General features: G+C 36.0%; 3 protein-coding genes across 5 annotated transcripts; 2 read left to right on the forward strand and 1 right to left on the reverse strand.

The window, feature by feature from the left end:
* Positions 1-4,793: 4,793 nt before the first annotated feature.
* On the forward strand, positions 4,794-7,171 carry LOC113709283 (uncharacterized). Of its 3 annotated transcripts, none has more exons than XM_027232010.2 (2): positions 4,794-4,949; positions 6,062-7,171. In XM_027232010.2, the coding sequence occupies exons 1-2, from the start codon at positions 4,914-4,916 to the stop codon at positions 6,980-6,982; spliced, it is 957 nt and encodes a 318-aa protein (XP_027087811.1). In that variant the 5' UTR covers positions 4,794-4,913; the 3' UTR covers positions 6,983-7,171. The 3 variants fall into 3 exon arrangements, with proteins under 3 accessions (XP_027087811.1, XP_071916085.1, XP_071916087.1); XM_072059984.1 differs by lacking the exon at positions 4,794-4,949 and adding an exon at positions 4,968-5,654; XM_072059986.1 differs by lacking the exon at positions 4,794-4,949 and adding an exon at positions 4,968-5,623.
* A 1,686-nt stretch (positions 7,172-8,857) lies between these two features.
* On the forward strand, positions 8,858-9,475 carry LOC113695620 (putative RING-H2 finger protein ATL53). Its single transcript, XM_027214749.1, has one exon. It carries the CDS (start codon positions 8,858-8,860, stop codon positions 9,473-9,475), a length of 618 nt encoding a protein of 205 aa, XP_027070550.1.
* An 833-nt stretch (positions 9,476-10,308) lies between these two features.
* On the reverse strand, positions 10,309-13,129 carry LOC113709291 (monofunctional riboflavin biosynthesis protein RIBA 3, chloroplastic). The gene is made up of 6 exons (XM_027232022.2): positions 12,619-13,129; positions 12,302-12,520; positions 11,726-12,051; positions 11,293-11,422; positions 10,907-11,203; positions 10,309-10,767 (listed from the first exon to the last, which is right to left on the reverse strand). Exons 1-6 carry the CDS (start codon positions 12,991-12,993, stop codon positions 10,504-10,506), a joined length of 1,611 nt encoding a protein of 536 aa, XP_027087823.1. The 5' UTR covers positions 12,994-13,129; the 3' UTR covers positions 10,309-10,503.
* Positions 13,130-14,218: the final 1,089 nt, after the last annotated feature.

The following is a 14,218-nucleotide window of genomic DNA, read 5'->3' on the forward strand; positions in this document are numbered from 1 at the left end:
GACCTGGGTTTAATTTATCCAATTATCCTTCGTTTTCTGATAAACTAGTTTATATTAGTCTGATTATTACTAGCTATACGTATATTTTTCTTTCTGAATTCTGGATTCTATTTGGGATTAAATGCCATGGATGCATGTTTTTTTTTTTTTTTTAATTTCATGAGACACGTGTAAAATGGAGGAGAGATCGCACGGTCATCAGCTCCAACTGTACTGTACAGAAGAATAAAGGCCCATTTGGCAAGTGAGTTTTTGAGTGTTTGTCTAAAATTTTACTGTAGCTTATTGTAGAATTTTAAAAAAAAAATTTTGAAATGTGTTTTTTTTTTGAATATTTTGAAGTGTATAGTTTAAAAACTTTGAGAAATTTTTTGAGATTATTGTAGCTAAAATTTTTAAAAAATTTGTAGCAGATAAACTTGACAAAAAACTTATCTGCCGAACAAAAATTGAGCCGCGACAACTCAATACATGTGCTGGCTTAGCTAGAAGAGAAGAAAATCTCCTTTTCAACAAGAGAGGAAAAAATTTTCCTTTGATTAGAAAAATAACCTTGGCGTTTTCTCGTGGGGAGGAGTGGGACCATTCATTGCCAATTCCAGTTTTCTACCAACACATTTATGTGACATTCACGTTACACACGTCCATGTATTGACATGAATTTCTTTTAAGAGTTAAATCTAATTAGAGATATTATTATTGTGATAGTTTGAGAAGTACAGTTATTAACCAACTAAAATGTGTAACACGAAAGTTATACGATAATGAGTAATAGAAGACCTATTGCCAATTCAAAAACAAAAACAAAAATTTTGGATTAATTTTTTCTACACTGAGAGTGTATACACTATTAGCGTTGGATAAATGATAACTATGCAAAATTTAAATTTGAAATTCAACTTTTACACACATTTCATGAATCCAACGATGATAGTGTATATACTGTCAGTGTATATAAGATTTACTCTTTTTATTTTTTCTATAGTTTAATAACTAGTAGTACACACTTTCGTAAGCAATTTAATTGATTTCTCCATTTTTCCATTTCACATTGACATGTAAGTAATGAGTTAAGGTGCTAATTATTTGATGCGAAAAATTTGTGAGTATTTGAATTTTTTTTCTTTTTTTTTATTTTTTTGCAAATTATGCTTACGAAACGGACCCGATGATTTTCTTCCCAAACTGTGCGTAACCCTTTTTTTTTTTTTTTTTTAAAGAAGGAAGATGGCTTATAAGAACATCCATTTGGTGACTGTTGGAAAAATTTCTTCCAAACACACGAAAAAGGTCTCGAGGCAAGAAAAAAAAAATGGATGTTTTGAAGAACATCAATTTACAAGAAGAAAAAAAGAGAAAGAAAGATAACAAAAATGTTACTCCAGTCATTATAATAAGAAAATAAGCCAAAAAAATATTAATTGTCAACCGTTACGTAGTTTACTTTCAGTTTTCTTGGGCAGTTAACAAGGAAACCCCGAGCACCGCCACCGAGGATTTTGAGGTGTGTAATTGTTAAACTTCTTACTGTAAGCAATTAATTGAAAAAAGTATACCTCGTTGTTATCAACATAAGTAGAATATTACCATTTGCACCATGTTAACTTTAGAATTTAAAGGTTAAAAACTGAAAAATTAGATTAAAAGGGAAAATATGAGCTTGTTATGTTCGTGTTTTGGCCAGGCACTTACATTGGCTGTAAATAACAATTAGGCGATTGTAGCTAATCTGGGTTAACTTTAGTACCGAGTGCCCCAACAACGAAATCTAGCAATGCAGTGGATTTATAAAAACCTGAAGATAGTGCAACCTTTCATCTCTCTCTCTCTCTCGGTCTTTTTTTTTTTTTTGGCATTATGTTATGAGAATATGATACATCATATAATTCCCACCCAAAAGAAAGAGTTCGTCTGTTGCTGTTTAATTCAAATTCCAAAGAAAGTAGACAAGTTTTAATTAATAGGGGTTTTTCTAACAATAACTATTGCTGTTAACAAACCTAAATCACACACATCCTATCATCTGAACGAACACGCTAACAATTATTATATTCCTTTATACTTACACATTTTTCTTAATTTTCTCTACTTTTTCAAAATTTATCATAGATCAAGATGAATGCTTTTAATCTCATGCTTTGCATGAATACAGACATAATGTAAAGAAAGTAAAGAAAATAAGTTTTTTTCCTTTTTCTCGTTTAAGAAGAGGAAAATTAGTTGACAAGAAAACAAGACTAAGGCCTTGTCTGATAAATCAATTCAGTATTTAAAATTAATGGATTCAGATCTTAACATATTCAGATCGTTTAATAATAAAAAATTAAACATCTGAATTAATTAAGTGGCACTGAATTTCTTAAGCAAAATTTGCTCCCAAAATTAAGTGATAACCTATTCGCTTATCACTGAATGTGATATGCACTCAAGTGTATTAGATTTAATATTTAACAATTCAATAAATTGATGGATTTAGACTTCATATTCCAAATTTCAGACTTCAATTTTGTTAAACGCACCCTAGGATTTTTACTTGTGAGTGGAGTACTAGACAAAGAGTTGAGGACAACTGCGGTGAACAATTAATTGTCGCCATTGATTATAATTACCTGTCCTCCAAATTTTAGTTAAACATGTTGATATGGAATATTTTGTAACAGTTAGATAGGTTTGTCCAGCGAGTGTGTTTAGGCGTTATTTTTTTTTTTTTTGGAAAAAAATGTAAAGTAAAATTAGTGAAGTGTTTATATAATTATATGTAAGGAAAGACAATAAATGAGTCTATATATTTGAATGCTAAATTTGGTGTAAATTAGGTGTATTCCAATGCTTATTGGGCACTTATTTTTTTTTTTTAAAGAAAAAATACAAACAGAAAAAAGGATGCCAAATGTAATTACACCAATTAAACTTCAAAACTAATGAAATAAAAAAATTCAAAGGATCCTAATTCATTTACTTATTCAATTTTCAAAACAAAATTTAGAACCAAGATTCAATTTTATATTTATAGAAACTGATATCAATAGTCAACAATGCATCTTGTCATATGAAAGGAAGATATAATCTTGGATTCGGAACAAGAGAAAATTTGACTCGCACATGAAATCAGTAGAGTCTCGGATAGAAACCAGAAGAAGAGGAAAAAAGATATTAACGTTTGTTGAAAAAAAAAAAGAATAATAATTTATTTGACGGTGCCGATTATTAGTTGAAGATTTTAAAAAAAAAATAATTATGGCGGAGGTGAAGGACCTGTCAGCATTCCTTGTAGACATTCGCCGCATCAATTGCACCATCTTGCGACCCTCTTTTCCGAATGCGCCAAAATAATATTTAGTTTTTCTAATATTCCGTCGTTTTCGGTTTGGAATTCTTTCGGAGGTGTGAAAGAAATTCAAAAAGTTTCCAAGTATGAAAATAATGAGAAATACTTAATAAAAATGTGCTCAAGTACTACAGAAAAGTTGCCTTTTTTAACTAACAAAACCGCGTTAACAACAGCTTGCTTTTATATTTACTTTTAGCTTTTATATTTACTTTCTTTTTTCCCACACCCCACTCTCTCACACGCAAAGTTCCCACGGACCATGTGAGAGAGAAGAATATTTTGAGAAAAATCTAGGTGGTTTTAGCAAATATTAACCATTTGAAATAAAGGTACCTTGTTTGGATTGCTTGTTTCCGTCGGAAAATTATATTGTCGTTTTCTGTGATTACATTTCTCTATCACCTTTTTCCCTCACATATATCAAATCACTACAGTAATTTTTTCATGAAAAATAACGAAAAATGCAATCCAAACACAAAGAGTTTTGCAAATATCGAAAGAATGGAAATTAATTTTTAGTTTTTTTTTTATTTTTCGGAATAACAAGTCAATAACTTAGTGAAACGAGATTTCTGCAATAAATAGAGGTACAAGAGTAATAGATGGGCAATCTTTTGCTTTATTTATATCACATAAGTTCGTGTTTTGTCTAGAATAGCAGCGTTTTCGTATAAAAAATAGTTGCACATGCAATAATCTACATTGAGTTTGTGACTAAGAGGGGGCATCGGGTGCTTCATATGATTGTACATTTAAATAATGGAGTATCTTGTATGTATAGATTAAGGGGATATTTGGTAAATGAATGTGAGAGGTAGAAATAAGTAGATATTAAAGTGAATGCTTTCTATACTTATTATTTAGTAGACTACACTGGGGAATATGATATTATTAACCAATGCCTTCTGAGAGTAAATCCCTTAAAAGATACTCGAAAAAAACACACATTTCAAGCAGACCCTATCATTGTTAAACAATTTTTGGATAGTTAAATTTTTTTCACACAATATTTCGTTTGCATTATAAATACATTTTTTAATTTATATTTTTATATTCTTAATTCTTTTTTAATTTTACATATATCACATTATAAAAAATACTACGATAATTATTTCAAATAATACTCTGTCCAAACACACTAAGGGCCTTTTAGGACCTTTTTCTTTTGAAACTACAACTTTGATTATTTGCATCAGTAAAGAAGCATTCAATATAAATCTACCAAAGCGAAATAGGGAGAAAGGAAGCAAAAGGAAAGGAGAGAAAAAAGTGGAGTTTCATTTTTTCTAATTGTTTTTTTTTTATGGATTCCATATTTAAAAAATGTTTTGCTCCTTTTTTTCTAATCTTTCCATCCGTGATGATGTCGACGGGTTGTTCTCTTGTGCAAGTTTTGTGAGGAACCCAACAGCCAATCACAATTTTTCCCTTTATTTTCTATTGTCAACATTTCTTCTATAAAAGACACAACCCACCCTTCTCAAAAACTCCCTCCCCCTTAGCAAACAAACATTCAAGATTTCTCTCTTTTCTGTTCCTTCATACAAGTTTGTCAGTAGCAGTGCAGAGATTGAGAGAGAAAATGGAAGAATTTGCTTCTTTATGGAGTTATCAAGAGGTGGGCTCTCTTCACGTTCTTGCTAGTTTTGGGGTCTGGCATTTAAGGCTTCTTTCGGTTTATGTACGAATGAAAGAGAATTCAATTTAACTTGTTCGGGGGAAGTGTATCCATTTCCTCTTCTAAAACCGGCCATCAAAACTTCATTTATTTAGAATCTTTCTGTGAGTTTTTCAAAATCTTTTTAATCCCATTTTTCTTCGACATCAGTTTTCCGGAGGGTTGAACTCAGTTTTTGTATTTCTGTTCAGTTCAATCTCCTCTTCTTCTCTGTTTCTGAACATTGTTTGATTCGACCAAGTATTGCTTTTGAAGGAGTAAACAATTGCTTAAAAGAGTTCCGTGCTTCTCAACACAAATGATGTCTTTTGTTCAGTGTACCTGTCTTTTACAAGACTTGATCTATTTTTCCAGACCACGAGTCTTTCTCTACTATACGTGTATATGAGTGGGTGTGACTCTGTGTTTTTTCTTTTGGGCTGTTTCCAGTTTTCTATATACGACAGAGTCAATGTCCATGTGCTTTGCACGTTTCTTGTTTGTTGAAGTGACGCGCTCCCCATATTTGCTGAAAAGAAACAATTTTTTTTGTGTTAAACAGACTTTTAATGTCGATTTTTCGGTGTTGATCAATATCTTTTGACAATTCAAGACAGAATCATTATCGGTCTAATGTACGTTTATTCTTACGCTAGGCATCCAATGGTAAAAATCATTGTGTTCTGTTCTTTCTTTTTTTAATCATCATATTTTTTGGGGGGACTGAGATGCCCTGTGATATGCATGGTCCCCATGCCTAGCCCCTACGTTCGAATTTTATGTTCATTGAATAACTAGTAAATTTTCAAAGTTGTTTAGCCTGATCTCAATGTCCCTTGTTATTGTAGTTTGAAGTTGATCTTCTACTTTTTCTCAAATGAAGGCTTTGAGCAAAGGGTCTACTTTTGAAAATGAATATGTTGCACTTGGTTTGTGTTGATTGATACATTCATTGGAACCTATATGCTGTCTGAATTCAGTCTTTAAAGTGGACAAATAGAATGTGTTCAGAAACTTGACTGCTCATTACCCGAGAATTTTACCATATCTTACGCATTTGGTTGTGTCTGCAGAGCGTTGATGATTTGAAACAGAAGCTGCTATGCACCGCTCTTGAACTTGAACAACTGAAGGTGGAAGCAAATGAGGAAATGAGAAAAAACAAGGAATATGTGAAGCAACTTATCCAACTCTTGAAGATGGCTTGCCAAGAAAGAGATGAAGCAAGAGATCAACTTCAAAAGATGCTGAACAAAGTCATCCCTTCAACAAATTCAACTGAGCTCCTTTCAGGCTTGCCACAATTTCAACCAGATAGTCCTCTTGTAAAGCCTGCAAAAGCAAATTCAAGCATAACTGAGTCAAACAGTTTCTCTGAAACACACAACTATCCTTCACACGGTTCATCCCCAGGTGAATCCTTTCTCGATGCTGTCTCATCCCCGGAACTCTCGAACATCAACATGGGTGATTCAGGCAGCATTGCATTTGTGAACCAACCCTTGATTCAAGACTGTAAGGGGATCATTTCCAACAACATGCTCCCTTCAGGAATTCCAAAAGTTGACCATGCCTCTTTGGTGATTGATAATCTTGCCCAAGGGAAAAATTTGCCCCAGAAAGGGAAGTTCCTCAAGGCTGTCCTTGATGCAGGGCCACTTCTTCAGAATCTTCTTGTTGCCGGGCCACTTCCTAGGTGGCGTAATCCTCCTCAGCTCCAGACATTTCACATTCCCCCGGTTTCAATCAGAGGTTGTGATGCTGATATGATCAATATGAAAAGTGCTACAAATATGAGCCTTCTTGCTTCAAGATCACTTACTTCACGACCTTATGCTGAAATGTCATGTGCCTCTTCCCAAATTTTGTCATCGTCCATGTTGAATTTTACCAACGGACCTATTGGATCCTGTCTGGGAAGTGATAGGTTGATATCAGCTGGAGCAAATGCAAACACTTATGTTTCACTGGGTAAGAGGCAGAGGCTCTATTGAGGATTTGGAGGATGCTATCATTCCAATTTTGTATAAATGAGATTGCTGGTGGTGTAAATGCGATACAATTGATTAGTTCGAATGACATAGCTTTTTAGCTTTTGATTGATATTCCTCTTCCTTTTTTGTGTTTGTCTCAAACTCATTTGATCCAATTTGATTGGGCAATTGGAAATTTGGTTGTCATAATCTAATTACTGGTATATACTTTATATCCACTGCATAGTTTTTCCTCTCGAAAGTCTTGAACGAGGTATAAACCTTTCAGACGTGGCTTGATGTCGCTCCCAGTTGTTATCCAGAAATGATGAGTTTCTCCTCATGAGATTTTGCATTGGACTTGAAATCTTTTTAAGGATTTGTCTACGTGAATGAATTTAAATGTAAATTTTTATGGTGCTATGAAACTTTTAGTAATATCTTATCATTATTGTGTTAAAACCAAGTAATATTTGTACGCAGAAATTCTGTGATCATTTTCTCAATGTTGAACCAATCAAAAAGAGTTTGGTTAGCTTTGCCTTTTTTCCATAGTTGACACCCTGTCAGTGGTTGTCCGGTGAAAAAGTAGACGATCAAACAAGACAACTTGTGAAGAAGAATAAACCGTCAGAGAATGAACACATGCATCTCTCCGACATGGTGGAGTTGCAATTTAAGTCAAAAGTACTTCATTGTCTCGTAGAGGATGTGCCGAATAAAATAAAATAAAAAATCATTCAAAACGTCCTTCAGATTTTTCTGCCAAATGAATTTTAAAAATATTCACTTTATGTCCCTTATTAATTTAAGTTAACAAAATTTGGTTACAATTTAAATTTTTAACTAATTTTTTTGTTTGAAATAACACATAATCCCACATGATCATTTTTTTAGGGCAAAAGAGTAAGATCCCATTTGTAGTTAAACAAATGACTGATCTATATTCATTTTTTTCTCTAAAAAAAGGTAGGATCTGACATAAATCACATTTATTTTTGTTTTTAAAAAGTGAAATTTGATCTTTTTATAAACTAATAATAAAAAAATGACAAATGGAGAAAACTAAGTTGAGCACATCATGCCATAGACGGTAGGTAACAATATAGAAACAGACGTGTTCTATTGCAGACAACTTACGTCCTTCGTGTTCTGTTTGTATATATATTGACAAGCATTTACCAGTGCACAGCCAGAAAACTTAGAATGCACATACATGTGTGAGAATTTACCAATGCTGCAGTTATGAGGTGCCAGTGTACAAGCTGTCAAGCTGAGGTTGGGGATGCATTCCATATCATCGTCTTCCTACTAAAGCATTTCATTAGTGGATTGTGTTATGCGAAGGTGAGGTCCCCTGACGAGGTTTGTCTGGGAAATTTTTGTACAATGTCCCAACTTCAAGACCACAGCAAAAGTTTAATTAGCCTAATACTAATGACCATCCCTTCTGCAGCCACGGAATCTTGGAGAATGGTGATGAGAACAAAAAAGACAAAAATTAGCATTGTTCGCTACTTGTCCAATGAAGATTGGAATCATTGACACAAAATAAGAACAAGCTGACGTTTTTCACCTTCCTGAATGACCTAATGGAGTTGTTTGTTTGCATTGCTCACCAAGAAGACAACAACAATGAGTAGACATGCAATGCCATTTGGAAGTTTTAATGCAAGTCTTTATCCTCAAAATCATCAACAAAATTTTGTTGGTCATAACTATAATTGCATTGTGCTGATCGTTACCATTAATTTCAAAATTTCTAGCAAGAGTTTGGTTTGGTTCTTTCCAAGAATAAGGCTTCTCTTAACTTTTTTTTTTCTTCATGCAGATTTAATTAGTTGAAGGGCATCAGCCAAGCAAAAAGCTTCATACTACTCTGCACTCAGCAGCAGTATGCCACCAAGCCCGCCCCCAACTTCAAGCTTTGAACCTTCACAATGGAATCCCATGGTGATTGCATTGGTTGCTGTCGTTTGTTGCATCTTCCTTTTGTTCAGCTATCAGAGGATTCTTCAACTTCATTGCAGTCACTTTGGTTCAATAACAAACTCCCGGAATCAAGGCCAAAGTCGACGTCTGCATGACGCTGTCGCCGATGATCCTTCTCTACAGCTCCAAAGCCGTGGACTAGATTCCTTTGTGATGCACTCGCTGCCCATTACGCAATTCAAGAAGAATAATGAAGAGGAAACCTGTAAAGGAATTACAGATTGTGCAGTTTGTTTGGGGGAGTTTGAAGAAGGTGAATCGCTGAAGCATTTACCACATTGTTCTCATGTATTTCATGTCTCCTGCATTGATACTTGGTTTCAGACTCATTCCAGCTGCCCACTATGCAGATCATACGTCTTTAATCTAACAACGCACCAGGAACACACGGTATCCGTGTACACGTTGCTAGAAACTTTGAGCAGGGAAGAATTCAGTCAAGATAGAGCAGAAAACTACCAAATTCTTCGATCCCACGTATTGCAAACTTCTACAGAGGATGGAAACTCAAATAGCCATTGATGTTGGTCATCCAAGGGAATGAACCATCATGATTGAAAGAAGCACCCGGTGGGATGATAGACCTTGGATATTCTTTTTTAATACGAGAAGGTGAGACGAACTGTTAAATGACATATGACAATCTTTCGAGAAAAAGACATAGCATCAGAATGGGACCAGAAACATTTTTGTGGCCAAAGTTTGTTGAATACACCGAAGTATACAGAAAATCACTAGCAGGCCTCCCCACTAGTCCCGTGTGCTGATAGTCAAAACAAAAAGGATGTCAATTCTTTCTGATGATCTTGTAAGATCAGCCTGTAGTGTTGTACATACACGCCTGTCTCAAAAGCTGAATTGATACAGGAAGAAACTGCCAAAAGAAAACGCCGAAACCACCAAGAAAATCAAGACCAATTTGTCTTGTAATATGACACGTTGAGAATTTAGATTGCATCTTAAATCCACTGTTGGTTGTAGATCAATGGGTTTCAACTTTTTGTTTCTGTAACTGCCGTAACTCTCTCGCTGCACAGTGATATTGCTTCTTGAACGACATGATCCTTAGACAGGATTTTGCACGTCTACTCTCGCCACTGTATGAAAAGGATATGTTAGAACATTTTTCTTCTAGTTTAGCGCTGTTTCAATCACTTGCATGCTTCTATCTTTCCGGGAAACAGGGCTTTAAACTTGAAAGTTATACCTATAACTTGCCTTGGCTGGCTCTCAAGTACAGTGTGGGCTATTTTCTATTTCTGAGTGCTTGACAGATTGAAAGTTCGTACTTCTGAAGTTTACTGAATCAGAAAGCTTCCAAGATTCAAGCAGGAAAATGATCATAAAGAAGTAAATTCGTGGTAACATTCCCCGAGAGGATTTATTATCTCTTTTGTATCTGTGAACCTGAAGTGATCAAATAAATTTCTGCAGTAAATACATACAGAAGATCAATGATTTTCAACAATGACTATTTCATAAAAACGAAAAAAAGGACCCAGAAAACCACAAAGTGGAGAGGAGCTTTTATATGAAACCAAAGTGATCATTCATTTTCTCTGGTTTTCCTCAGGAGGATCATTTTCATCAATATCTGGGTTAATAAATGCATCCAATAGTCCTCGTTCGCCGGATTCATAGATATGCCCCATCTTTGCTCTCTTAGTTTCCAAATACCTCTTGTTTTCCTCGGTGATGGGAGTCAAAACTGGAACCCGTCCAACAACTGCCAAACCATAGCCCTTCAGACCGATGAACTTGGCCGGGTTGTTAGTCATTAGGCGCATGGTACGAATTCCGATGTCACGTAGTATCTGTTGCAATCATTTGTCAAAAAGCTTCATCGTTATTAGTGCTAATGAAACTGGGAGTATTTGAAACTAAAGCCTTGTAGAATTTAGCCTCAAGAAACAAGCATCTGTTGGAGAAGAGATCATTAAGTATTGAACTGACCTGTGCACCTATCCCATATTCGCGTACATCTGCTGCAAAACCAAGCTGAAGATTGGCTTCCACAGTGTCATGGCCTTGGTCTTGCAAGTTATAGGCCTGAAGCTTGTGACCTAGGCCAATACCCCTCCCTTCGTGGCCCCGGAGATAGAGAACAACTCCCCTGCCGGCTTGCTCAATTAACTGCATTGCCAGGTCTAACTGATTTCCACAATCACATCGCCTTGACCCAAAAATATCCCCTGTCAAACATTCAGAGTGAACCCTTACTAGGACTTCTTGACCATTTCCAATTTCCCCCTGTAAATTTTTAAAGGACAAAGGAGGCTTTAAACAAACTATGATGATCAAACTGGGATTCCTTCTTCTGCAAATCGTAGTTCGTTTACCTTTACAACTGCTATATGTTCTGTTCCATCAAGCTTTGAGCGATAACAGTAAGCCTGAAATAAACCCCATTTAGTCGGCAAACGAGAAATTGCTGTCCTTTCAACCAGATTTTCCCTCTTTCTCCTGTACCTACAAGAAATTGAACACCCGTTGTTATGGAGACGCATTGTGGATTGGTCATAACTGATTGAAGGAAGAAAAAACACAGTATGCATTACAGCAGGAAGAGACAGAATATTATATGCCTGAGGGTTCTCTTTTACATGTCACTTATTGTAACATACTCAAGCTCGGGCATATCTACTAGATAAAGGTTAACTTGATAATGGAGCCAGTAATGAAAATCAGAGCTCTTCTGAAACTTTCTAATGAAGTAAGTTGGCAATAGCTTCTATGAAGGGAATCCACTGCAGTAAGTTGACAATAGCTTACCTGATCAAGTCCGTAATTGAGACAATTGGGATGTTCTGCTCCAGGGCTAACTTTCTTAAACAAGGCAAGGATGCGATGGAGCCATCCTCTCCATCAACAACTGCAGAAAGTACAGATGTAGGCCGCAGGCCAGCCAGCATAACCAAATCAACAGAAGCCTCAGTATGTCCAGCTCTCCTCAAAACCCCACCATTCCGATGCTTGAGGGGAAAGACATGGCCTGGCCTTCTAAAATCTTCGGGCCTGGAACTAGGAGATGAGAGTGCAAGGACTGTCTTAGCCCGGTCTGAAGCTGATACACCAGTAGTAGTGCCCACTCTGGCATCCTAATTGTGTTCAAACAGATTAAATAAAAACAAAGAAATAAAGAAAAAGAACAATAGGAAGTGTCTGGAAGGACTAAACAAGGGTGTTTTAGGTTGCCCGGTCCCTATAACTGTTGTCACATTCCTTACCTTATTCATGTATTTTTTTTATTCCTGTTCTCTAAATTTGAGTTCATCGTCTCCTGGTGAAATGGAAACCTAATAAAATGGCAGTAAGTGAACTAAAATAGATATAAAAATGTTGCCATACCACTGTAATCGTGAAAGATGGAGCAGAAGAATCATCTTCGTTTTCGGGTGACATCAAAGGGAGCTGTAACCTCTCAAGATCGTCACTTTTCATTCCTACTGAAACAATTCCAGATCCATGTTTTAACAAAAATGCAACAGCTTGTGGATTCGCATAAGATGCAGCCATCACAAGATTTCCTTCAATCTCTTCATTTTCATCGTCTACAACTATCACAGACTGAAACAGTTTTACAGCGAGAAAAGTACAAGAAACAGAAGAAAATCTCAACCTCATCAGTTTGATGTTTGTTAGACCATCCAAACGATGCTACCAACCTTTCCTTTGCGCAACATATTCAGGGCTTGTTCAATCGAAGAATAGCCTGCAGTGGGGCAATCAGGATCGCCCTCAGCATCACTGACAAAGAAATCAATTGTTTCAGGTGTTATCTCAGCATCCAAGGTGCCGAAAGTTGTTGAAGAAGGCTCATCTGAGGCACTGAAGAGAGAGCCATTTGGATTAATCTGCGATGAACTAGAGCTCTCATCAGACAAGCCTCCAGGCACCCCAACAGCCCAGCAAGTGGAAACGAATGGTCTCTTCCCGTATATCCCTAGTCCTACTCCTGCATCAACAGTTCTGAAGCTATAACGTTGGCCGACTGAAATACGAGGAACCAATTGATGGTGAAACACAACTATACAATCCATAAAGTTTTGGGCCAATAAAAATAGCTGCAACTCTCGTTATCTTGTTCTTGGTTTCTTTGGTTCCATCGTCTATTGCATGAGGCGTGCTTCTGCCAGCAGAAAAGAAAGACCACCACCTCTAGACCTCTAATTTTCTTTAGCATTATCCAATACCGGCTATTTAAGTATTTGTCTTGATCCATTGATAGAGGAATGAAGTGACACTTAATCATCAAAGTTTGTATTGTGCGAGTTTAATTGTGAGCTTCTGAAATTCTTACTAAGAAGAAGGAAAGTGGACTAAGGAATAAATGAAGTGAACGTCGTTCTGTGATGAGCAAATTTTTTTTTTTTTAAATTCTTTGGTTATAAATACATATATTTGGTTTACAAGATTAATAAAAACCAAGAGTAGGAATTTTGAAAATTGAAGTATTATTTATCCCATTCACTCTCATTATTGAGTCTACCTTTCATCTACTCATACAACATTTGATTTGTGTTGATACATTAATGGACATAGCCCCCAACGGGCAACTCGTCTGGTTCCGTCGTCCGTTCTTTAGCAGTAGGCCCTCAGTTTGACCCTTGTTGGTAACGTGCTGACATCCTTGGACAGGGCTCTGACTAGTCGCAGGAGATTAATCTGGTCCACAAGATCATAACACTCCTAAAAAAAAAATAGATACATTAATGGACATAAAAAATTTGTCCAATATGTCAACAATCTACTCTGTCATATGCCATGAGCCAGGGAAAACTCAATTAGACTTGTATGAGGGGATGACACTATGACAGTGAGGCTGCAGACCAGGAACTGCACCACTGCACCCTCTGGTGAGCCTCTGGATTTTTTGTCTTCTCAATGTGCTCTTAATCTATCATGATGGACTCAATGCACAGAAAATCAGAGCTTCAAGCTGCAAGAACATGCCATGCCATCAACTGTTTTTACTAACCAATTTCATTGGTTGTTTAATTGGCCCCATTTTCTTTTTCGGTTGGTGCTGCTGCTTTTACTTCTGTGTTTGTCAGCTAATCCTGCAAAATCTGGGAAGCAAGAACATGTAGTTAATAGACAAGTATAACAGTAATATGATAAATCTTCGTTCTTCACCAATCATAACAAAAAAAAAGGGGGTCCTACCTCAAACTAGTATAGAACTGTAAAGCATTGACCAAAATTGAGAGGAAAATACAAATGGAGATAAATAGTTTACCCCATGTCCCAATTAACTGAACAGTT

This window comes from Coffea arabica, chromosome 1e, assembly GCF_036785885.1.
Source record: "Coffea arabica cultivar ET-39 chromosome 1e, Coffea Arabica ET-39 HiFi, whole genome shotgun sequence".
NCBI classification, from domain to species: domain Eukaryota; kingdom Viridiplantae; phylum Streptophyta; class Magnoliopsida; order Gentianales; family Rubiaceae; genus Coffea; species Coffea arabica.